General features: G+C 41.8%; 1 protein-coding gene across 2 annotated transcripts in view; it reads left to right on the plus strand.

Moving 5' to 3' along the window:
- The window catches only part of LOC115187367 (deleted in malignant brain tumors 1 protein), a 124390-nt gene that overhangs the window by 26489 nt on the left and 72791 nt on the right, over positions 1–25110 (plus strand). For both annotated transcript variants that reach the window (XM_029746436.1, XM_029746435.1), the window contains exons 4-7: positions 396–701; positions 827–1102; positions 2075–2380; positions 2506–2781. In XM_029746436.1, the coding sequence (XP_029602296.1) occupies positions 396–701; positions 827–1102; positions 2075–2380; positions 2506–2781 (1164 nt within the window). The remainder of the gene's footprint in view (positions 1–395; positions 702–826; positions 1103–2074; positions 2381–2505; positions 2782–25110) is intronic.

Consider the following 25110-nt stretch of genomic DNA (forward strand, 5'->3'; position numbering starts at 1 on the left):
ACATTATACAATATTACCATGTATCATGTTTTATGTGTTTTTTATTTAATTTAAATAGAGGGAGAGATGTCAGATGTATTTAAACATTATATTTGTGTTTGTCATATTGGTTTATGGGAGATGTTCATGGGCAGATCATTGTAGTTCAGATGGTACTGAAGTGAAGCTGCCTGATGGATGTCCAGCTGTTTATTTTCTATAAAGTGAAGTGAACTTATTCCTGTCTCCTGCCTGCATTATTCCCAACCCTATCCTGAGTGACTAAGAACCCATTTCTACCTCTTACAGTATCAAACATAGCAAACTACAACCTTTTATCCAACATATTTGTGTTTAGTCCTTGACAGTGTCATCAACAAAACTGATTGAATGTTCAACCAAGTCTTTTTCTCCAGAGTCTGTGCGGCTTGTGGATGGAGCTGGTCTCTGCTCTGGGAGAGTGGAGGTGAAGTCCGATCAGTCCTGGGCCTCAGTGTGTGAAGCTGACTTTGACCGGCAGGATGCAGAGGTAGTCTGTGGGGAGCTTGGCTGTGGGGCTCCTGCAGCTCTACAGGGGGGGCTCTATGGAGGAGGTGAGGGTCAGACCTCGGATAAAGAGTTCCAGTGTAAAGGCAATGAGTCCCTTCTCCTGGACTGTGACACCTCAAACAGAGAAAACAACACCTGTCTACCTGGTAATGCTGTTGGACTCACCTGCTCAGGTAAGAAACAGTTTGTCACTCAATCAACATGGTTTCTCACCTGGAGTGAAGAATATGAGAGACAATATAGGTGTGTTTTAGTGAGAAAATAGTAAGATTACTGTCTCTCTCTTTTCTTTTCTCAGAGCCTGATGATGTGAGGCTGGTGGGAGGAGGCAGTCGCTGTGCTGGTGGAGTGGAGCGGTACGACCAGGGAGAGTGGAGGACTGTGGGAACTCTCTCTGACGTGAAGGATATAGCTGCAGTAGTGTGTAGACAGCTGGGTTGTGGGTCCACTGTTTCAGTACCACCTGGAAACCCTGCTAGAGGGTTTGAAGCTTCCTGTTCTGGGTCTGAGTCGTCACTGAGGGAGTGTCCCAGAAGTTATGATCGCTCTCCTGGACTCACAGTGATCTGCTCAGGTAATAACAAGATACACTATATGGCCAAACGTAAGAGGACTTTAGTGGATTCGGCTTTTTCAGCCACACTTAATGCTGACAGGTGTTTAAAATCAAGCACACAGCCATGCAATCTCCATAGACAACCATTGACAGCTAAATGTCCTTACTGAAGATCTCAGTGACTTTCAATGTGGCACGCCTAGGAGCAACAACGGCTCAGCCGTGAAGCATTTGGTCACACAAGCTTACAGAACGGACCGCCGGGTGCTGAACCACGTAGAGCGTAAAAATAATGCTTGATTGCAAAACTCACTGTCGAGTAACACATACTTTGGCCATGTACTTTATCTTCTTCCTGGACAGGGATCTGCTCAGAAAATATCAAGATATTATAATTATATTCAACTGATTTCCTTCATTCATACAACTTCCTCTGCACCTCTCATGATGACTGTTTATCTTGTCAGTCTGCTTTACTAAATAGATCACTCAGTCAAGTAGGAATCAAATACTACTTAAATATCCCAGAATGCTTTTGTATTTGAGTGTTATCTCAGTGAAGGTCTCTCCTCACTACCACTGACACAAAGAGAGGAGGGATGAGTAGGGGAAGAGTAATGAGAGAGAGAATATGTTTTTATCACTGACTTCTCACCGGTGATGTCATCATAACCAGTAACCTTTTCCTCTCTTGGCCCAGTCCAGCCTGACCCTGACATATAGCATCAGACCTTGTAGTTCAGATGGTACTGAAGAATAAGCTGCCTGATGGATGTCCAGCTGTTTATTTTCTATAAAGTGAAGTGAACTTATTCCTGTCTCCTGCCTGCATTATTTTCAACCCTATCCTGAGTGACTAAGAACCCATTTCTACCTCTTACAGTATCAAACATAGCAAACTACAATCTTTTATCCAACATATTTGTGTTTAGTCCTTGACAGTGTCATCAACAAAACTGATTGAATGTTCAAACAAGTCTTTTTCTCCAGAGTCTGTGCGGCTTGTGGATGGAGCTGGTCTCTGCTCTGGGAGAGTGGAGGTGAAGTCCGATCAGTCCTGGGCCTCAGTGTGTGAAGCTGACTTTGACCGGCAGGATGCAGAGGTAGTCTGTGGGGAGCTTGGCTGTGGGGCTCCTGCAGCTCTACAGGGGGGGCTCTATGGAGAAGGTGAGGGTCAGACCTGGGATAAAGAGTTCCAGTGTAAAGGCAAAGAGTCCCTTCTCCTGGACTGTGACACCTCAGACAGAGAAAACAACATCTGCCTACCTGGTAATGCTGTTGGACTCACCTGCTCAGGTAAGAAACAGTTTGTCACTCAATCAACATTGTTTCTCACCTGGAGTGAAGAATATGAGAGACAATATAGGTGTGTTTTAGTGAGAAAATAGTAAGATTACTGTCTCTCTCTTTTCTTTTCTCAGAGCCTGATGATGTGAGGCTGGTGGGAGGAGGCAGTCGCTGTGCTGGTGTAGTGGAGCGGTACGACCAGGGAGAGTGGAGGACTGTGGGATCTGACTGGAACCAGAGGGATGTAGCTGCAGTAGTGTGTAGACAGCTAGGTTGTGGCTCCACTGTTTCAGTTCTACCTGGAAACACCACTAGAGGGTTTGGAGTTTCATGTTCTGGGTCTGAGTCTTCACTGAGGGAGTGCTCCAGAAGTTATGATCTCTCTCCTGGACTCACAGTGATCTGCTCAGGTAATAACAAGATACACTATATGGCCAAAAGTATGTGGACATTAGTGGATTCGGCTATTTCAGCCGCACCTGTTGCTGACAGGTGTATAAAATTGTGCACACACTGGTACAATCTTCATAGACTGGCAGTGGCTCAGTCGCGAAGTGGTAGGTCACACAAGCTCACAGAACAAACCGGTGAGTGCTGAAGCGCGGCGAGTGTAAGAATTGTCTGTCCTTGGTTGAAACACTCACTGTTACACATACTTTTGGCCATGTATTGTATTATAATTGTATTCAACTGATTTCCTTCATCCATACAACTTCCTCTGCACCTCTCATGATGACTGTTTAGCTTGTCAGTCTGCTTTACTAAATAGATCACTCAGTCAAGTACATTTACATTTACATTTAAGTCATTTAGCAGACGCTCTTATCCAGAGCGACTTACAAATTGGTAGGAATCAAATACTACTTAAATATCCCAGAATGCTTTTGTATTTGAGTGTTATCTCAGTGAACGTCTCTACTCACTACCACTGTCACATGACATGTTATTGTCATATCTAAATGAGGAAAGTAGTTGATGAGCTACGTTTTCTTTTTCTCTCCTCTGGTTCCAGATGTCCTGCGTAAGCCTGATATCAAAATATGTTGTCTCAGTGACTGTAGGCCCACTACTCATGTTGCCCTGTGAGGGAGGGTGGCTAGCACTGTTACATGCTGATGTTATTGTCATATCTATAGGAAACTTGTTGAAGAGGTTTTTCTTGTTCTATTTTATTGTTACAGATCTCCTGGTCCAGCCTGATATCTCCCTGACTGACTCAATGGGAGGGGTCTCCAGGGGCCACCAGGGGCCCGAGGTCTTCAGGGGCTACAGCTTCACCATCACCTGCTCCACTCAGCCACAGTACACAGGAGGCTCCTTCCTCCTCACGTTCACCGGCTCCAACAGAACCCAGACCCAGCCAGCGGTCAATCACTCTGCTGCCTTCCTCTTCCCTGCTGCAGATGACTCCCACCAAGGGAACTACAGATGTGTTTATGACAATCATGTTTTCTCTCATAACTTCTCCTCTGAGAGTGAGCTCCTCTCCCTCACTGTCACAGGTAACTGAACATGAACCAGACTTATAACTTTGTCATTGACAGATTTCCCACAGATCTATGTGATGATGATCAGTCCCCTCATCAAAGGTGTTTCTGTTTGCAGCATCTCGTCTGACAGCCTTCATCATCATCATTGTTGTAGTGCTGCTGATCCTACTGACAGCCATCACCACCTTCTACCTGTACTACATGGTAAAGACATTTTCTCAGACGTAGAGTTGGAAAAATCCGGGTTTTCTCTAAATCCCAGTTGGAATATCTTTGGATGTGGAGGGAATTCACAGGAAATTCAGAATCCTCCAACTAAGAATTTCGGAAAACCATTGATTTTATTGAAAGTTCCTTGAATTTTCCATCTCTGCACCGACCTGCCTAAAGTCTGACTGTATTGATTAGTAGTCTGGTAGAGAGTTGGTCTGTATTGATTAGTAGTCTGGTAGAGATTCTGACTGTATTGATTAGTAGTCTGGTAGAGAGTTGGTCTGTATTGATTAGTAGTCTGGTAGAGAGTTGGTCTGTATTGATTAGTAGTCTGGTAGAGAGTTGGTATGTATTGATTAGTAGTCTGGTAGAGAGTCTGACTGTATTGATTAGTAGTCTGGTAGAGAGTCTGACTGTATTGATTAGTAGTCTTGTAGAGAGTCTGACTGTATTGATTAGTAGTCTGGTAGAGAGTCTGACTGTATTGATTAGTAGTCTGGTAGAGAGTTGGTCTGTATTGATTAGTAGTCTGGTAGAGTTGGTCTGTATTGATTAGTAGTCTGGTAGAGTTGGTCTGTATTGATTAGTAGTCTGGTAGAGAGTCTGACTGTATTGATTAGTAGTCTGGTAGAGAGTTGGTCTGTATTGATTAGTAGTCTGGTAGAGTTGGTCTGTATTGATTAGTAGTCTGGTAGAGAGTCTGACTGTATTGATTAGTAGTCTGGTAGAGAGTTGGTCTGTATTGATTAGTAGTCTGGTAGAGAGTCTGACTGTATTGATTAGTAGTCTGGTAGAGAGTTGGTCTGTATTGATTAGTAGTCTGGTAGAGAGTTGGTCTGCATTGATTAGTAGTCTGGTAGAGAGTTGGTCTGTATTGATTAGTAGTCTGGTAGAGAGTCTGACTGTATTGATTCGTAGTCTGGTAAAGAGTTGGTCTGTATTGATTAGTAGTCTGGTAGAGAGTTGGTCTGTATTGATTAGTAGTCTGGTAGAGAGTTGGTCTGTATTGATTAGTAGTCTGGTAGATAGTTGGTCTGTATTGATTAGTAGTCTGGTAGATAGTTGGTCTGTATTGATTAGTAGTCTGGTAGAGAGTCTGACTGTATTGATTAGTAGTCTGGTAGAGAGTTGGTCTGTATTGATTAGTAGTCTAGTAGAGAGTTGGTCTGTATTGATTAGTAGTCTGGTAGAGAGTCTGACTGTATTGATTAGTAGTCTGGTAGAGAGTTGGTCTGTATTGATTAGTAGTCTGGTAGAGAGTCTGACTGTATTGATTTGTAGTCTGGTAGAGAGTTGGTCTGTATTGATTAGTAGTCTGGTAGAGTTGGTCTGACTGTATTGATTAGTAGTCTGGTAGAGAGTCTGACTGTATTGATTAGTAGTCTGGTAGAGAGTCTGACTGTATTGATTAGTAGTCTGGTAGAGAGTTGGTCTGTATTGATTAGTAGTCTGGTAGAGAGTCTGACTGTATTGATTAGTAGTCTGGTAGAGAGTCTGACTGTATTGATTAGTAGTCTGGTAGAGAGTTGGTCTGTATTGATTAGTAGTCTGGTAGAGAGTTGGTCTGTATTGATTAGTAGTCTGGTAGAGAGTTGGTCTGTATTGATTAGTAGTCTGGTAGAGAGTTGGTCTGTATTGATTAGTAGTCTGGTAGAGAGTTGGTATGTATTGATTAGTAGTCTGGTAGAGAGTTGGTCTGTATTGATTAGTAGTCTGGTAGAGAGTTGGTCTGTATTGATTAGTAGTCTGGTAGAGAGTTGGTCTGTATTGATTAGTAGTCTGGTAGAGTTGGTCTGTATTGATTAGTAGTCTGGTAGAGTTGGTCTGTATTGATTAGTAGTCTGGTAGAGAGTCTGACTGTATTGATTAGTAGTCTGGTAGAGAGTTGGTCTGTATTGATTAGTAGTCTGGTAGAGTTGGTCTGTATTGATTAGTAGTCTGGTAGAGAGTCTGACTGTATTGATTAGTAGTCTGGTAGAGAGTTGGTCTGTATTGATTAGTAGTCTGGTAGAGAGTCTGACTGTATTGATTAGTAGTCTGGTAGAGAGTTGGTCTGTATTGATTAGTAGTCTGGTAGAGAGTTGGTCTGTATTGATTAGTAGTCTGGTAGAGAGTTGGTCTGTATTGATTAGTAGTCTGGTAGAGAGTCTGACTGTATTGATTAGTAGTCTGGTAGAGAGTTGGTCTGTATTGATTAGTAGTCTGGTAGAGAGTCTGACTGTATTGATTAGTAGTCTGGTAGAGAGTCTGACTGTATTGATTAGTAGTCTGGTAGAGAGTTGGTCTGTATTGATTAGTAGTCTGGTAGAGAGTTGGTCTGTATTGATTAGTAGTCTGGTAGAGAGTTGGTCTGCATTGATTAGTAGTCTGGTAGAGAGTTGGTCTGTATTGATTAGTAGTCTGGTAGAGAGTCTGACTGTATTGATTCGTAGTCTGGTAAAGAGTTGGTCTGTATTGATTAGTAGTCTGGTAGAGAGTTGGTCTGTATTGATTAGTAGTCTGGTAGAGAGTTGGTCTGTATTGATTAGTAGTCTGGTAGATAGTTGGTCTGTATTGATTAGTAGTCTGGTAGATAGTTGGTCTGTATTGATTAGTAGTCTGGTAGAGAGTCTGACTGTATTGATTAGTAGTCTGGTAGAGAGTTGGTCTGTATTGATTAGTAGTCTAGTAGAGAGTTGGTCTGTATTGATTAGTAGTCTGGTAGAGAGTCTGACTGTATTGATTAGTAGTCTGGTAGAGAGTTGGTCTGTATTGATTAGTAGTCTGGTAGAGAGTCTGACTGTATTGATTTGTAGTCTGGTAGAGAGTTGGTCTGTATTGATTAGTAGTCTGGTAGAGTTGGTCTGACTGTATTGATTAGTAGTCTGGTAGAGAGTCTGACTGTATTGATTAGTAGTCTGGTAGAGAGTCTGACTGTATTGATTAGTAGTATGGTAGAGAGTTGGTCTGTATTGATTAGTAGTCTGGTAGAGAGTCTGACTGTATTGATTAGTAGTCTGGTAGAGAGTCTGACTGTATTGATTAGTAGTCTGGTAGAGAGTTGGTCTGTATTGATTAGTAGTCTGGTAGAGAGTTGGTCTGTATTGATTAGTAGTCTGGTAGAGAGTTGGTCTGTATTGATTAGTAGTCTGGTAGAGAGTTGGTCTGTATTGATTAGTAGTCTGGTAGAGAGTTGGTATGTATTGATTAGTAGTCTGGTAGAGAGTTGGTATGTATTGATTAGTAGTCTGGTAGAGAGTCTGACTGTATTGATTAGTAGTCTGGTAGAGAGTCTGACTGTATTGATTAGTAGTCTTGTAGAGAGTCTGACTGTATTGATTAGTAGTCTGGTAGAGAGTTGGTCTGTATTGATTAGTAGTCTGGTAGATAGTTGGTCTGTATTGATTAGTAGTCTGGTAGACAGTTGGTCTGTATTGATTAGTAGTCTGGTAGAGAGTCTGACTGTATTGATTAGTAGTCTGGTAGAGAGTTGGTCTGTATTGATTAGTAGTCTAGTAGAGAGTCTGACTGTATTGATTAGTAGTCTGGTAGAGAGTTGGTCTGTATTGATTAGTAGTCTGGTAGAGAGTTGGTCTGTATTGATTAGTAGTCTGGTAGAGAGTCTGACTGTATTGATTAGTAGTCTGGTAGAGAGTTGGTCTGTATTGATTAATAGTCTGGTAGAGAGTCTGACTGTATTGATTAGTAGTCTGGTAGAGAGTTGGTCTGTATTGATTAGTAGTCTAGTAGAGAGTCTGACTGTATTGATTAGTAGTCTGGTAGAGAGTCTGACTGTATTGATTAGTAGTCTGGTAGAGAGTTGGTCTGTATTGATTAGTAGTCTGGTAGAGAGTTGGTCTGTATTGATTAGTAGTCTGGTAGAGAGTCTGACTGTATTGATTAGTAGTCTGGTAGAGAGTTGGTCTGTATTGATTAGTAGTCTGGTAGAGAGTTGGTCTGTATTGATTAGTAGTCTGGTAGAGAGTTGGTATGTATTGATTAGTAGTCTGGTAGAGAGTCTGACTGTATTGATTAGTAGTCTGGTAGAGAGTCTGACTGTATTGATTAGTAGTCTGGTAGATAGTTGGTCTGTATTGATTAGTAGTCTGGTAGAGAGTCTGACTGTATTGATTAGTAGTCTGGTAGATAGTTGGTCTGTATTGATTAGTAGTCTGGTAGAGAGTCTGACTGTATTGATTAGTAGTCTGGTAGAGAGTCTGACTGTATTGATTAGTAGTCTGGTAGAGAGTCTGACTGTATTGATTAGTAGTCTGGTAGAGAGTTGGTCTGTATCATATATCACCATTCCACAGTGGTGAAAAAAGTTCACATCTTGAGAAAAGTAAAGATTCCTTAATAGAAAATGACTAAATTAAAAGTGTGACACCCAGTAAAAAATTACTTGAATAAAAGTCTAAAAGTATTTGGTTTAAATAATACTTATGTATCAAAAGTAAAAGTAATCATTTCTAAGTCCTTATTAATATATCCAAACCAGACGGCATCATTTTGATTTATTTATGTATTAACAGGTCACCAGGGACACACTCCAACACTCAGACATCATTAACAGATAACCAGGGACACACTCCAACACTCAGACATCATTAACAGATAACCAGGGACACACTCCAACACTCAGACATCATTAACAGATAACCAGGGACACACTCCAACACTCAGACATCATTAACAGATAACCAGGGACACACTCCAACACTCAGACATCATTAACAGATAACCAGGGACACACTCCAACACTCAGACATCATTAACAGATAACCAGGGACACACTCCAACACTCAGACATCATTAACAGGTAACCAGGGACACACTCCAACACTCAGACATCATTAACAGATAACCAGGGACACACTCCAACACTCAGACATCATTAACAGATAACCAGGGACACACTCCAACACTCAGACATCATTAACAGATAACCAGGGACACACTCCAACACTCAGACATCATTAACAGATAACCAGGGACACACTCCAACACTCAGACATCATTAACAGGTAACCTGGGACACACTCCAACACTCAGACATCATTAACAAACGAAGCGTGTGTTTTGTAAATACACCAGATAAGAGTACTTTATGTTGTCAGGGAAAATGTTTGGAGTAAAATATTTTCTTCAGTAATGTAGTGAAGTAAAAGTAAAAGTTGTCAAAATATAAATAGCAACGTGAAGTACAGATACCCCAAAAAACTACTTAAGTAGTACTTTCAAGTCCTTTACACCACTGAGAGTTGTTCATGTGTGTTTTTGTGGTCAACCAGACTGTCTCTTTGTGCTGTGTCTCCCTAGGCCACCATGAGGAAGAGGAGAGAACAGTGTGAGCAGCACGGATCTTCATGTCAACGTCAGTGCCATGGAGATGGTCTCTCTGAGCTCTAGAGCTGAAGCTGGACCGGGAGAGGAGAGAGCAGCCCAGGGGACGGAGTAGGAGTAGAATGAAGCTGACTGTACATGCTGATCTTAGGTCAGTTTTGTGTTTTAAATGGATGGTCAGCAGTGGACTGGTGTTTAAAATGTGGTGACAAACCTGAAGTGGTTCTAATTTTAATAACAAGTTCAGAATTAGTTTCTCTTTCTAGAACCTTGGAAGAAATCTAAAAGGAGTGACTGTAACCACAATTATTCCTTTTAGTTTGTTTTTTACCACCAGAGAAACATGGGGTTCTGGGTAACATGGGGTTCTGGGTAACATGGGGTTCTGGGTAACATGGGGTTTTGGGTAACATGGGGTTTTGGTAACATGGGGTTTTGGGTAACATGGGGTTCTGGGTAACATGGGGTTTTGGGTAACATGGGGTTCTGGGTAACATGGGGTTCTGGTAACATGGGGTTTTGGGTAACATGGGGTTTTGGTAACATGGGGTTCTGGGTAACATGGGGTTCTGGGTAACATGGGGTTCTGGGTAACATGGGGTTTTGGGTAACATGGGGTTCTGGGTAACATGGGGTTTTGGGTAACATGGGGTTCTGGGTAACATGGGGTTCTGGGTAACATGGGGTTCTGGGTAACATGGGGTTTTGGTAACATGGGGTTCTGGGTAACATGGGGTTCTGGTAACATGGGGCTCTGGGTAACATGGGGTTCTGGGTAAAATGGGGTTTTGGTAACATGGGGTTTTGGTAACATGGGGTTTTGGTAACATGGGGTTTTGGTAACATGGGGTTTTGGGTAACATGGGGTTTTGGGTAACATGGGGTTCTGGGTAACATGGGGTTCTGGGTAACATGGGGTTTTGGGTAACATGGGGTTCTGGGTAACATGGGGTTCTGGGTAACATGGGGTTTTGGGTAACATGGGGTTCTGGGTAACATGGGGTTCTGGGTAACATGGGGTTCTGGTAACATGGGGTTTTAGTAACATGGGGTTTTAGTAAGGTGGGGTTTCGGTAACATGGGGTTCTGGGTATCATTGGGTTTTTGGTAACGTGGGGTTTTTGGTATCATGGGGGTTTGGGTATCATGGGGGTATGGGTATCATGGGGTTTTGGGCATCATGAGGTTTTGGGTATCATGAGGTTTTGGGTATCATGGGGGTTTGTGTCACGTCCTGACCAGTATAGGGGTTATTTGTATTTGTAGGTTGATCAGGAAGTGGCAGAGTGTATTTGTTTTATGTGGTTCGGGGGTTATGAGTATTGTAGAGGGGTGTTTTATTTATGTATTACGGGGTTTTGGTGTATGTTCTGTGTTTTGTATTCTAGGTTGGTTTTCTAGTTTGTTTATTTCTGTGTGGTCTGTGTTGCTCCCGATCAGGAACAGCTGTACGTCGTTTTTCCTGATTGGGAGTCATTTATTAGTTGCGTGTTTTCACCTGGGGATTTGTGGGTAGTTGATTTTGCACTGCTAGTATTTCAGCCTGTAAAACTGTCAGTTTGTCGTTCTTTGTTTTCCATGTTCACGTTTATTTAATAAATTATAATGATGAGCACGCAACCCGCTGCGTATTGGTCCACTTTTTCCGACAGCGATTTCTCTATATCTTCAGACAAAAAGGAGCGTTACAGAACTACCCACCAAAAATGGACCAAGCAGCGGAGGAGGGAGCAACAGATGGACTATCGTGAGACATGGGCAGAACTGAGGATAAGCATTTCCAGGGCTATGGAGGAGTTAAGGAAGCCCGAGAGGCAGCCCCAATAAAAAAATGTGGGGGGGGGCACACGGGTAGTTTGGCTGGGCGAGGATTGAGCCCCAGGCCAAATCCCCGTACCTTTTTTGGGCAACATATGACTGGACAGGTCCCGTGCTTTGGGGTGATGGGTGCTGTGGCGAGGCCGGGTATTTTCAGGCCGGTATGCGCAGTACCAGCGCCCCGCATGTGCCAGGGGAAAGTGGGCATCCAGCCAGTAGGGGTGATGCCAGTCCTGCGCTCGAGACCACCAGTGCGCCTCTACGGTCCAGTGTTTCCCGCTAGACGCACTAGCCTTGAGGTACGTGTCTCCAGGCTGGCACGTTCAGTACCAGCACCACGCATCAAGTTTCCAGTGAGTCAGCCCAGTCCAACTCAGCCTGTCCCCGCCCCCCGCACTAGCCCGGAGGTGCGCGTTCCCAAACTGGCACTTCCACTACCAGCACCACGCATCAGGCTTCCAGTGCGTCAGCCCACTCCAACTCGGCCGGTTCTTGCTCCCCGCACTAGCCATGAGGTGCGTGTCTCCAGGCTGATACCTCCAGTACCAGCACCACGCATCAGGTTTCCAGTGCGTCAGACCAGGCCCGAGTATCCGGCAACAGTGCCTCGTCCAGAGTGTCCGGCAACAGTGCCTCGTCCAGAGTGTCCGGCAACAGTGCCTCGTCCAGAGTGTCCGGCAGCAGTGCCTCGCCCAGAGTGTCCGGCAACAGTGCCTCGTCCAGAGTGTCCAGCAACAGTGCCTCGTCCAGAGTGTCCGGCAACAGTGCCTCGTCCAGAGTGTCTGGCAACAGTACCTCGTCCAGAGTGTCCGGCAACAGTGCCTCATCCAGAGTGTCCGGCACCAGTGCCTCGTCCAGAGTGTCCGGCACCAGGTGAGACAGTCCCCTGTCCGGAACCGAGTGAGTCTGTCTACAGCCCGGAACCGAGTGAGTCTGCCTGCGATCTGGAACCGAGTGAGTCTGCCTGCGGTCCAGATCAGAATGAAGTTTACAATAACTTTGAATTGTGTGAGTCTGCTTACAGCCCGGAACTGAATGAGTCTGCCTACGACCCGGAACTGAGTGACTCTGCCTACGGTCCGGAGACAAGAGACTCTGCCTACAGTCTGGAGGACAGTAGGCCAGAACCTAAGCCACCTCCAGTATAGGTGGGTTGGGGAGGGGGGTGTAGGACAGGTGCCATCGTTGACGGCAGCCACCCTCCCTTCCCTTCCTTTAGTTAGGGGTTTATTTTTTTTATTTTTTTGAGGTGCATCCGGGGTCTGCACCTTTAGGGGGGGGGGTACTGTCACATCCTGACCAGTATAGGGGTTATTTGTATTTGTAGGTTGGTCAGGACGTGGCAGAGGGTATTTGTTTTATGTGGTTCGGGGGTTATGAGTATTGTAGAGGGGTGTTTTATTTATGTATTACAGGGTTTTGGTGTATGTTCTGGGTTTTGTATTCTAGGTTGGTTTTCTAGTTTGTTTATTTCTGTGTGGTCTGTGTGGCTCCCGATCAGGAACAGCTGTACGTCGTTGTACCTGATTGGGAGTCATATATTAGTTGCGTGTTTTCACCTGGGGATTTGTGGGTAGTTGATTTTGCACTGCTAGTATTTCAGCCTGTAAAACTGTCAGTTTGTCGTTCTTTGTTTTCCGTGTTCACGTTTATTTAATAAATTATAATGATGAGCATGCAACCCGCTGCGCCTTGGTCCTCTCTCTCCTACGACAACCGTTACAGTTTGGTTAACATGGAGTTTTGTCACGACTCCTACCGAAGATGGCTCCCCATCCTGCTCGGGTGGCGCTCGGCGGTCGTCGTCACCGGCCTACTACCTGCCACTGATTCCCTTTTTGTTTTCCCCCCTTTTCATTATTAGGTGCACCTGTTCTTAGTTGGGCTAATTAGCGAGCTTTATTAGCCAGCAGGCCCGCCTGCTCTTTGTGCGGGATTATTTTTCCATTGTATGCTGTGCGTGGTTACACGCTGTTTGTTGCACATTTTTCAGTGGTGCGTATGTTTGCGCAAGCTGTGTGTTGTCCCGTGTGTTTGGGGCACTTTGCTTTGTAGTGCGCTCTGTGCGCTGTTTGGGTTGGCTGTCGTTTGGTCTGTAGCCTATTAAAGCCAATACCCTGAATCGCTGTTTTCCTGCACTTGATTCCTCGTCAACAAACACCCACGCCTTACAGGTTTGGATAACATGGGGTTTTGGGTAACATGGGGTTTTGGGTAACGTGGGGTTTTGGGTAACGTGGGGTTTTGGTAACATGGGGTTTTAATTATTTTAAGAGAGTAGCTCAATTACGTCTGTTTAGTGTTCCAGAATGTATTGCTTTTTGACTTTGTCTTCATGTCTATCTTATTTAGTGTCTCTTAGATTCTTTATCTTGAAGTGTTTCCATTATTAGTCCATGTATTATTATAATCATCTGTTCATTCTTTGTATTTTGAAACATTTTTTGATAAAGGCGTCATCTTTTTCTCAAGTCATTTTGGTTTGTTGTTGTTTACCTCTCATGATGTTGTTGATTATAAATGTTATGATATTGTAACGCCCTGGCCATAGAGAGGGGTTTTTTGTTCTTTATTTTGGTTAGGCCAGGGTGTTACATTGGGTGGGCGTTCTATGTTCCTTTTTCTATGTTTTGGTATTTCTTTGTTTTGGGCCGTGTGTGTGGCTCCCAATCAGGCACAGCTGAAGCTCGTTGCTGCTGATTGGGAGTCACACATAAGGAGCATGTTTTTCCTTTGGGTTTTGTGGGTAATTGTTTCTGTTTGAATATTTTCCTAACAGGACTGTTTGCTGTCGTTTTGTTCATTTTGTAGTGTTCTCTTGTTTATTTGAATTAAAATTCTAATGATGAGCACATCCTCTGCTGCACCTTGGTTCCCTCTTACAGACAGCCGTTACAGATATTGATTGTTGATGTAGATTATTGTTATGATGTTAGTAGTATACAGATCATTATGTTATTGATTAAAAATGTTATGATATTGATTATGATGTAGATTATTGTTATGATGTTGTTAGTAGTATATAGATAATGATATTATTGATTATAAATGTTATGATGTAGATTATTGATGATGTTGTTAGTAGTATAGAGATAATGATGTTATTGATTATAAACGTTATATTGATTATGATGTTGTTAGTAGTATATAGATAATGATGTTATTGATTATAAATGTTATGATATTGATTATTGATTATGATGTAGATTATTGTTATGATGTTTCTCTCTAAACTGCCATGTAATCAACTGAATGCTTTTAATAAAATGACAGGCTGTCAGTCTTGTGTGATTCCCCTCTTGGACAGACTACAACATACAGTATGAATTAACTGAGATCAGTCTTGTGTGATTCCCCTCTTGGACAGGCTACAACATACAGTATGAATTAACTGAGATCAGTCTTGTGTGATTCCCCTCTTGGACAGACTACAACATACAGTATGAATGAACTGGTCATACATTTGGCAGGAGGTTAGGAAGTGCACCTCAGTTTCCACCTCATTTTGTGGGCTGTGTGCACATAGCCTGTCTTCTCTTGAGAGCCAGGTACCCACCTGTATGTAGTCTTGCTATTGTTATTTTACTGCTGCTCTTTAATTACTTGTTACTTTTATCTCTTATTCTTATCCATATTTTTTTAACTGCATTGTTGGTTAGGGGCTCATAACTAGTACAATTTGATTTGAGGTCTGCCTACGGCAGCCTTTCTCAATAGCAAGGCTATGCTCACTGAGTCTGTACATAGTCAAAGCTTTCCTTAAGTTTGGGTCAGTCACAGTGGTCAGGTGTTCTGCCAATGTGTACTCTCTGTTTAGGGCCAAATAGCATTCTAGTTTGCTCTTTTTTTGATAATTCTTTCCAATGTGTCAAGTAATTATCTTTTTGTTTTCTCATGGTTTGGGTGGGTCTAATATGTTTGCTGTCCTGGGGCTCTGTGGAGTCTGTTTGTGAACAGAGCCCCAGGTCCAGCTTGCTTAGGGGACTCTTCTGTCTCTCTCTGTGTCTGTCTGTGTCTCTCTCTCTCTGTCTGTCTTTCTGTCTCTCTCTCTCTCTCTCGCACACACAGATGAGGGGCTAATAATAACAACACATACGTATTCAAACAGTGAGAAACTACAAACAAACACAAAGAGAGAAGATAAGACATCAATGTAGTTATTTATCCTCCATAGACTATGATGTATTGTTGTCCTGGTGTGTAGTTATTTATCCTCCACATAGACTATGATGTATTGTTGTCCTGGTGTGTAGTTATTTATCCTCCACATAGACTATGATGTATTGTTGTCCTGGTGTGTAGTTATTTATCCTCCATAGACTATGATGTATTGTTGTCCTGGTGTGTAGTTATTTATCCTCCATAGACTATGATGTATTGTTGTCCTGGTGTGTAGTTATTTATCCTCCATAGACTATGATGTATTGTTGTCCTGGTGTGTAGTTATTTATCCTCCATAGACTATGATGTATTGTTGTCCTGGTGTGTAGTTATTTATCCTCCATAGACTATGATGTATTGTTGTCCTGGTGTGTAGTTATTTATCCTCCACATAGACTATGATGTATTGTTGTCCTGGTGTGTAGTTATTTATCCTCCATAGACTATGATGTATTGTTGTCCTGGTGTGTAGTTATTTATCCTCCATAGACTATGATGTATTGTTGTCCTGGTGTGTAGTTATTTATCCTCCATAGACTATGATGTATTGTTGTCCTGGTGTGTAGTTATTTATCCTCCATAGACGATGATGTATTGTTGTCCTGGTGTGTAGTTATTTATCCTCCATAGACTATGATGTATTGTTGTCCTGGTGTGTAGTTATTTATCCTCCATAGACTATGATGTATTGTTGTCCTGGTGTGTAGTTATTTATCCTCCATAGACTATGATGTATTGTTGTCCTGGTGTGTAGTTATTTATCCTCCATAGACTATGATGTATTGTTGTCCTGGTGTGTAGATATTTATCCTCCATAGACTATGATGTATTGTTGTCCTGGTGTGTAGTTATTTATCCTCCATAGACTATGATGTATTGTTGTCCTGGTGTGTAGTTATTTATCCTCCATAGACTATGATGTATTGTTGTCCTGGTGTGTAGTTATTTATCCTCCATAGACTATGATGTATTGTTGTCCTGGTGTGTAGTTATTTATCCTCCACATAGACTATGATGTATTGTTGTCCTGGTGTGTAGTTATTTATCCTCCACATAGACTATGATGTATTGTTGTCCTGGTGTGTAGTTATTTATCCTCCACATAGACTATGATGTATTGTTGTCCTGGTGTGTAGTTATTTATCCTCCATAGACTATGATGTATTGTTGTCCTGGTGTGTAGTTATTTATCCTCCATAGACTATGATGTATTGTTGTCCTGGTGTGTAGTTATTTATCCTCCACATAGACTATGATGTATTGTTGTCCTGGTGTGTAGATATTTATCCTCCACATAGACTATGATGTGTTGTTGTCCTGGTGTGTAGTTATTTATCCTCCATAGACTATGATGTATTGTTGTCCTGGTGTGTAGTTATTTATCCTCCATAGACTATGATGTATTGTTGTCCTGGTGTGTAGTTATTTGTCCTCCATAGACTATGATGTATTGTTGTCCTGGTGTGTGTGTGTGTGTGTGTGTGGTGATAGTTGGGTGTGCTGTGAGTGTAAATGCAGAGCCAACTAATCCATGTCTGGTCAGGGTCCACCAGGGTCCAGCAGAGAGAGATCCAGTCACCCACAGTCACCCACCAACCCTGGTGTTACGCTCGTTGATGGAATGAGTGGACCAAGGTACAGCGTGGTAGGCGTACATCTTAATTTATTAAATGAACACCAAAAAAAAAAACAGATACAAACAAAATGTAAAGTTCTCGGCTGCTCACAGGCAGCAACACAAAAACAAGATCCCACAAACAATAGGTGGGAAAAGGCTGCCTAAATATAATCCCCAATCAGAGACAACGAAAGACAGCTGCCTCTGATTGGGAACCATATCAGGCCAACATAGAAATCTACAAACTAGAGTACCCACCCTAGTCACACCCTGACCTAACTAAAATAGAGAATAAAAAGGCTCTCTAAGGTCCCCCCCCCCCCCCAAAAGGTACGGACTCCGGCCGCAAAACCTGACTCTATGGGGGAGGGTCCAGGTGGGCATCTAGCCTCGGTGGCGGCTCCGGTTCGGGACATAGACTCCGCTCCGATTGCAGATCCCTCCGCTTCTGTGGAACTGGACCGTGGATCGTCGCCGGAGGCTCCGGACCGTGGATCGTCGCTGGTGGGAACCGGACCGTGGATCGTCTCTGGAGGCTCCGGGCCCCCCTCTCTCTCTCTCTCTCTCTCTCTCTCTCTCTCTCTCTCTCTCTCTCTCTATATATATATATATATATATATATATATATATATATATATATATATATATATATATATATAGGGATGATCTGCAGATATATATCTGCAGTTTGTACCTCGCAGCACACCGTACAAATATTTGAGGTTTAAAGCCTATATTACCGTTCTGCAAGCAGCAGGATAATATGCTGGCAGCACAACATCAGATTATTTTCTTCTAAATAAGAGTCCCCCTGAAAAGATAAGATTAACTTTGAGAATATCGATTATTTTAACACTGTAGTGCAGTACAACTGTTTTTCACAGCATTGCAACCACTTTGAAAGAAATAAATTGATAATTTGACGTATTTTAATATTGTATTATTTATACCAGCATTTCTTTTGAAAGTTTCCAAACTAAATACTGGTATGTTGAAAGCTGTTGTGTAGGCCAGTGTTGTAGTGGTGCCTGGAGAAGTGGGTATACAGTACTCTAATTTAGCAAAACATTTTCCAAATGGCCCAGTGAAGGAAAGACACCCTGTGTGAAAAATTATATGAGAAACAGTGACATACACTGAATGACCTAAAATTATAAATCCCATATTGGCCTTTCACAGTCAGGCCAACCCAAGCTGTTCTGTTCAGTAGGATAATAGTAGACCTACCCAAGCTGTACTGTTCAGTAGGATAATAGTAGACCAACCCAAGCTGTACTGGTCATATTGGTCTTTCACAGTCAGACCAACCCAAGCTGTACTGGTCAGTAGGATAACAGTAGACCAACCCAAGCTGTACGGGTCATATTGGTCTTTCACAGTCAGACCAACCCAAGCTGTACTGGTCAGTAGGATAATAGTAGACCAACCCAAGCTGTACTGTTCAGCAGGATAATAGTTGACCAGCCCAAGCTGTACTGTTCGGTAGGATAATAGTAGACCAACCCAAGCTGTACGGGTCATATTGGTCTTTCACAGTCAGACCAACCCAAGCTGTACTGTTCAGTAGGATAATAGTAGACCAACCCAAGCTGTACTGTTCAGTAGGATAATAGTAGACCAACCCAAGCTGTACTGTTCAGTAGGATAATAGTAGACCAACCCAAGCTGTACTGTTCAGTAGGATAATAGTAGACCAACCCAAGCTGTACTGTTCAGTAGGATAGTAGTAGGCCAACCCAAGCTGTACTGGTCAGTAGGATAATAGTAGACCAACCCAAGCTGTACTGGTCAGTAGGATAATAGTAGACCAACTCAAGCTGTACTGTTCAGTAGGATAATAGTAGACCAACCCAAGCTGTACTGTTCAGTAGGATAATAGTAGACCAACCCAAGCTGTACTGGTCAGTAGGATAATAGTAGACCAACCCAAGCTGTACTGGTCAGTAGGATAATAGTAGACCAACCCAAGCTGTACTGTTCAGTAGGATAATAGTAGACCAACCCAAGCTGTACTGTTCAGTAGGATAATAGTAGACCAACCCAGGCTGTACTGTTCAGTAGGATAATAGTAGACGAACCCAAGCTGTACTGTTCAGTAGGATAATAGTTGACCAACCCAAGCTGTACTGTTCAGTAGGATAATAGTAGACCAACCCAAGCTGTACTGGTCAGTAGGATAATAGTAGACCAACCTAAAATTATAAATCCCATATTGGCCTTTCACAGTCAGGCCAACCCAAGCTGTTCTGTTCAGTAGGATAATAGTAGACCTACCCAAGCTGTACTGTTCAGTAGGATAATAGTAGACCAACCCAAGCTGTACTGGTCATATTGGTCTTTCACAGTCAGACCAACCCAAGCTGTACTGGTCAGTAGGATAATAGTAGACCAACCCAAGCTGTACGGGTCATATTGGTCTTTCACAGTCAGACCAACCCAAGCTGTACTGGTCAGTAGGATAATAGTAGACCAACCCAAGTTGTACTGTTCAGTAGGATAATAGTAGACCAACCCAAGCTGTACTGTTCAGTAGGATAATAGTAGACCAACCCAAGCTGTACGGGTCATATTGGTCTTTCACAGTCAGACCAACCCAAGCTGTACTGTTCAGTAGGATAATAGTAGACCAACCCAAGCTGTACTGTTAAGTAGGATAATAGTAGACCAACCCAAGCTGTACTGTTCAGTAGGATAATAGTAGACCAACCCAAGCTGTACTGTTCAGTAGGATAGTAGTAGGCCAACCCAAGCTGTACTGGTCAGTAGGATAATAGTAGACCAACCCAAGCTGTACTGGTCAGTAGGATAATAGTATACCAACCCAAGCTGTACTGTTCAGTAGGATAATAGTAGACCAACCCAAGCTGTACTGTTCAGTAGGATAGTAGTAGGCCAACCCAAGCTGTACTGTTCAGTAGGATAATAGTAGGCCAACCCAAGCTGTACTGTTCAGTAGGATAATAGTAGACCAACCCAAGCTGTACTGTTCAGTAGGATAATAGTAGACCAAGCCAAGCTGTACTGTTCAGTAGGATAATAGTAGACCAACCCAGGCTGTACTGTTCAGTAGGATAATAGTAGACGAACCCAAGCTGTACTGTTCAGTAGGATAATAGTTGACCAACCCAAGCTGTACTGTTCAGTAGGATAATAGTAGACCAACCCAAGCTGTACTGGTCAGTAGGATAATAGTAGACCAACCAAAGCTGTACTGTTCAGTAGGATAATAGTAGACCAACCAAAGCTGTACTGTTCAGTACGATAATAGTAGACCAACCCAAGCTGTACTGTTCAGTAGAATAATAGTAGGCCTTTTTCGGAAACAGAGAAACTGAGTCACAAATTCACAGGTTTCATATTTTCACATTTAAAAAAAATATTTGTTCTCAAAGTCAGACTTTTTTAAACAGAAAAACAATCAAATAGTATGTTCTAAGTCCATAACAATGCTTAAACCACATCAGGAGACCACATTTGAGGTCTGGGAAAAATCTAATACATTTTTATTTTTGAGATTAGTTCCCCTTTAATCCAAGTGTACAGGCAGCTAACACTGTTGGTTGATTAGCAGGGTGGACTGGAGTTTGCAAAATAAATTGCCACTGAATTGCGCAAATAATCATGATATCATTCTGACAGGTAGGTATAGTCTACTTTGAAGCTAGTGAACATTGAATTGAGCAGGTTTTAGAGAAAGCCTTTCCATCTACCAGAAGACAGTTTGGTCTATCATTACCATCTCTATATTGTTTCTGTTCCTTAATGGTTTGAAACCTGGACGTTTTACTTCATACTGTATTATGAGGCATGTCTTACCTTTCTTCAAAGTAGCCTGTTGCCAAAATTCCAGCATAGAAACGTTGAGGTAATTATTTTATAAAGACTTCCTCATTATGAGTTCTCCTCTTCTATTCTTTAAACTATATTTCATTATCTGTCAGCCAAAGACATTATCCTAAATAATCATATTATCAACACATGATAGTTGTTGTATCTTTAAACATTCCTCTTTCTAACTGATATTTCCATCTCTGTCCATGAAACCTCTTCCATGTGCTCTGTGCATTTTAGAACACTGTTTTCCCCCAAACTGCATGTTGTAACATTCAGGAGTAGGTCTACTGCCATGTGGACATTCAGGAGTAGGTCTACTGCCATGTGGACATTCAGGAGTAGGTCTACTGCCATGTGGACATTGCTGCTCCTACAATGTGAAGACATAATAGTTGATCAACATTTGAAGATAAACATTGTGATCTGTTCCATCAGCCCTATTCATTGATATGACGTATACCTCCACTACAATACTTTGATATGTATCAGTGGGGATTAAGAAGTGAGTATACGCAATGCCCACTGAAAAACAAGTGGTTAAACAGATTATACCTGAGTATACCTTCCACTACACCACTGGTGTAGGCTACATTTAAAGACCCTTAGAGAAAAAGAGTTGATGAGCAAGGTTGACAGTTTTCTAAAGAAAGAGAATCTATCTGAAGAAGAAGAGTCTGTATTTAAGTCTTTACAACTAGAATTAGAAAGAAGAAGAGTCTGTATTTAAGTCTTTACAACTAGAATTAGAAAGAAGAAGAGTCTGTATTTAAATCTTTACAACTACAATTAGAAAGAAGAAGAGTCTGTATTTAAGTCTTTACAACTACAATTAGAAAGAATTGAAAAGGTACCAAGAAAGAATTGGAAAGGTACAAAAGAATGTCTGCATCATTGAAGGTCCCCAAGAACACAGTGACGTCCATCATTCTTAAATGTAAAAGTTTGGAAGCACCAAGACTCTTCCTAGAGCTGGCCACCCGGCCAAACTGAGCAATTTTGGTATTTTATTAGGATCACCATTAGCTGTTGCAAAAGCAGCAGCTACTCTTCATGGGGTCCACACAAAACATGACATAATACAGATCAATAGACAAGAACAGCTCAAGGACAGAACTACATACATTTGGGAGAAGGGCCTTTGTCAGGGAGGTGACCAGGAACCTGATGGTCACTCTGACAAAGCTCCAGAGTTCTTCTGTGTAGATGGGAGAACCTTCCAGAAGGACAACCATCTCTGCAGCACTCCAACAATCAGGCCTTTATGGTAGAGTGGCCAGACGGAAGCAACTCCTCAGTAAAAGGCTCATGACAGACCGCTTGGAGTTAGCCAAAAAGCACCTAAAGGACTCTCAGACCTGGAAGAAACCAGGCACCATCCCTACGTTGAAGCATGGTGGTGGCAGCATCATGCTGTGGGGATGCTTTTCAGTGGCAGGGACTGGCAGACTAGTCAGGATCGAGGGAAAGATGAACGGAGCAAAGTACAAAGATTTTTCCACTGATGAGGCTCATAGAACAGGGGGAAAACGATTAGTGTTCTACATTGTGACATTCTACATTAAAATACTCCTACTACAATGTTAAAACATTCTACATTGTGGCATCATTAAAATACTCCTGCTACAATGTTAAAACATTCTACATTGTGACATCATTAAAATACTCCTACTACAATGTTAAAACATTCTACATTGTGACATCATTAAAATACTCCTACTACAATGTTAAAAGATTCTACATTGTGACATCATTAAAATACTCCTACTACAATGTTAAAACATTCTACATTGTGACATCATTTCATTGATATCATGAAAAAACCCCTTCATATATGTATTTTCTGATGTTTGATCAGAAATCTTTTATCAGAGTATCTCTTGTCACATTGATCACAGCTATGAGGCTTCTCTCCTGTGTGTGTTCTCTGGTGTAATACCAGGCTGCTTGACTGAGTAAAACTCTTCCCACATTGATTACAGCTATAAGATTTCTCTCCTGTGTGTGTTCTCTGGTGTACAAACCGATGGCTAGATGTAGTAAAACTCTTCCCACATTGATCACAGCTATAAGATTTCTCTCCAGTGTGAATTCTCATGTGTACTTTTAGGGATTCTGATCTTAAGTAACTCTTCCCACACTCAAACTAGTGGTGAGATTTCTCTCCTGTGTGTACTCGCTGGTGTATTTTAAGTTCTGATGAAGATTTGCAACGTTTCCCACAGTCAGAGCAGCAATGAGATTTCTTCCCTGTAGGTCTCCGCTGGTGTTTCTTGAGGTGTTCTGATCTGGAGAGACTCTTCTCTGCCTCGTTAGCATCATGATGTTGAGGCTCCCCAGAGGATCCACGATAGCCACGTCTCTCTCCTGTGTGAACAACAAGTCAGACAGATGGTTAAAGGCCCACAACAGCAGAAATCCACTGTAAAAAGTGATGCTAACAGCATAGCCATGATGTTGTACAACAATTGACGTCTGTAATGAATGTTAAAATTACTTGACAATTATCTTAAGACAGTCAAGTGATCAACAATAGTCATATTTAGTCTTGTTTTGACATTAGTAGTAACATCAATGATTTTAGGCTAGAAAAAAGTAAAAGTTGTTGAAATCCTAAGCACTGTGCCAGATGACTTTTGATCTCCAATATAGGCCCCTTCCTGTGTTTGCTAAAATTGCGACAAGGGCGATGCACACGCAATTTGGTTGCAGAAACTCCTCCCTGCTAATGAGGAAACCACTAATTATGGAAGTTGTATATCTGCCTGGAGCAAAAATGGTGAGCAAAGATTTGAGTTTTTCCACAATGTATTCTGAATATTACAACACACTATCAGTGCAAGATCAGGAGTGCTACTCAAGGAAACTCACATTAAGCTCTGTGTCTATTCACTAATTCACCACCATGGGGGAAAACTCAGGGGAGTTCTCATAGGCTGACAGCAAATATAGCCTCCATTTCCATGTTGCTTATGAGTGCATTTCACACTACTTTAGATTATAATTGTAAGACTCGTTTGAATGTCCTGATTAATATAATGTTTATGTTATTGTCGAAAATGTACTACTTTATATTTAAAAATGACTTGAACCAGTAAAATGCTCTTTGGTTAGTTTTCCATCAGCCTGACAATGAGGGTTTGTCCACTAAGTGTATGCCAAAATGGTCTATAATCTCACCTAACAATAACATAGACCTACTGGAGGACCCATAACTTGGAAACTAAAATGTCTGTCATGACATTTCATAACCTGATCACCAAATAATTTTGTGAATAATCCCACTAGGCTACTCTGTAATGTGTTGTCATTCTAAATGTCCTGAATGAAGGAAAATAGCTCTGTGTGTTGTACAATAGCCTATCCATTAAGGAACAGATCTCTACACATTATGAGCTAAGTATCTCCGTGTCCAAACAGAGTAATGAGACGCTACTGTAAATCAAGCAGACAATATCACATTATAAACATCAATTTGTTTGGGATATTGGACCCAACGTGGAGCACGGCATTATTGTCTTTACCGGTGTAATGAATGAAGAAGCACATTTGACTGGCATTCAGTGTCACGTCCTGACCATAGAAAGCTTTTATTTCTATGGTAGAGTAGGTCAGGGTGTGACAGGGCGTTTTGTCTAGTTTATATTTTCTATGTTGTGTGGTTCTAGTTTCTGTTTTTCTATGTTGTTTTTTGTGGTGATGAACTCCAATTAGAGGCAGTTGGTTATCGTTGTCTCCAATTGGGGATCATATTTAGTAGTTGTTTTTTCCACCTGGGTTTGTGGGAGATTATTTTGAGGTAGTGCATGTTGCACCTCTTTGTCACGGTTTGTTATTTTGTTTAGTAGTTTATTTGTATGTCTTGCATAGTTTCACAGTTTAAATAAAATGTGGAACGATACACACGCTGCGCCTTGGACTTCCTTGAACGACGAACGTGACATTCAGAAAATGATTTCCTGGATCAGCTGATGATAGTTGAACATGTGACTAACTAAACAGCTACTGTATTAAGTATTATGTGTAATTATTGAAGAACTGCGTTAATGACAGTATCCATTTGGGTGTTGTGAATCAACTTAAGGTGACTCTGTTACAACCATTGGATTTAGCAAACTCTGAAATGATTTAGCATTTATGTGCCCATTAAAACTGTTTTCCCAGCGTAACATAAGACACTAAATGTTACGTAGTTAGAGAGCATTTCAGAGATCTGAATACAAAAAAAACTGTCCGACAGCAAGATCCAGTATTTAAGTTGAAGTTCATCATAACATTATGACTAT

Source organism: Salmo trutta, unplaced genomic scaffold (assembly GCF_901001165.1).
Source record: "Salmo trutta unplaced genomic scaffold, fSalTru1.1, whole genome shotgun sequence".
In the NCBI taxonomy this organism is placed as follows: domain Eukaryota; kingdom Metazoa; phylum Chordata; class Actinopteri; order Salmoniformes; family Salmonidae; genus Salmo; species Salmo trutta.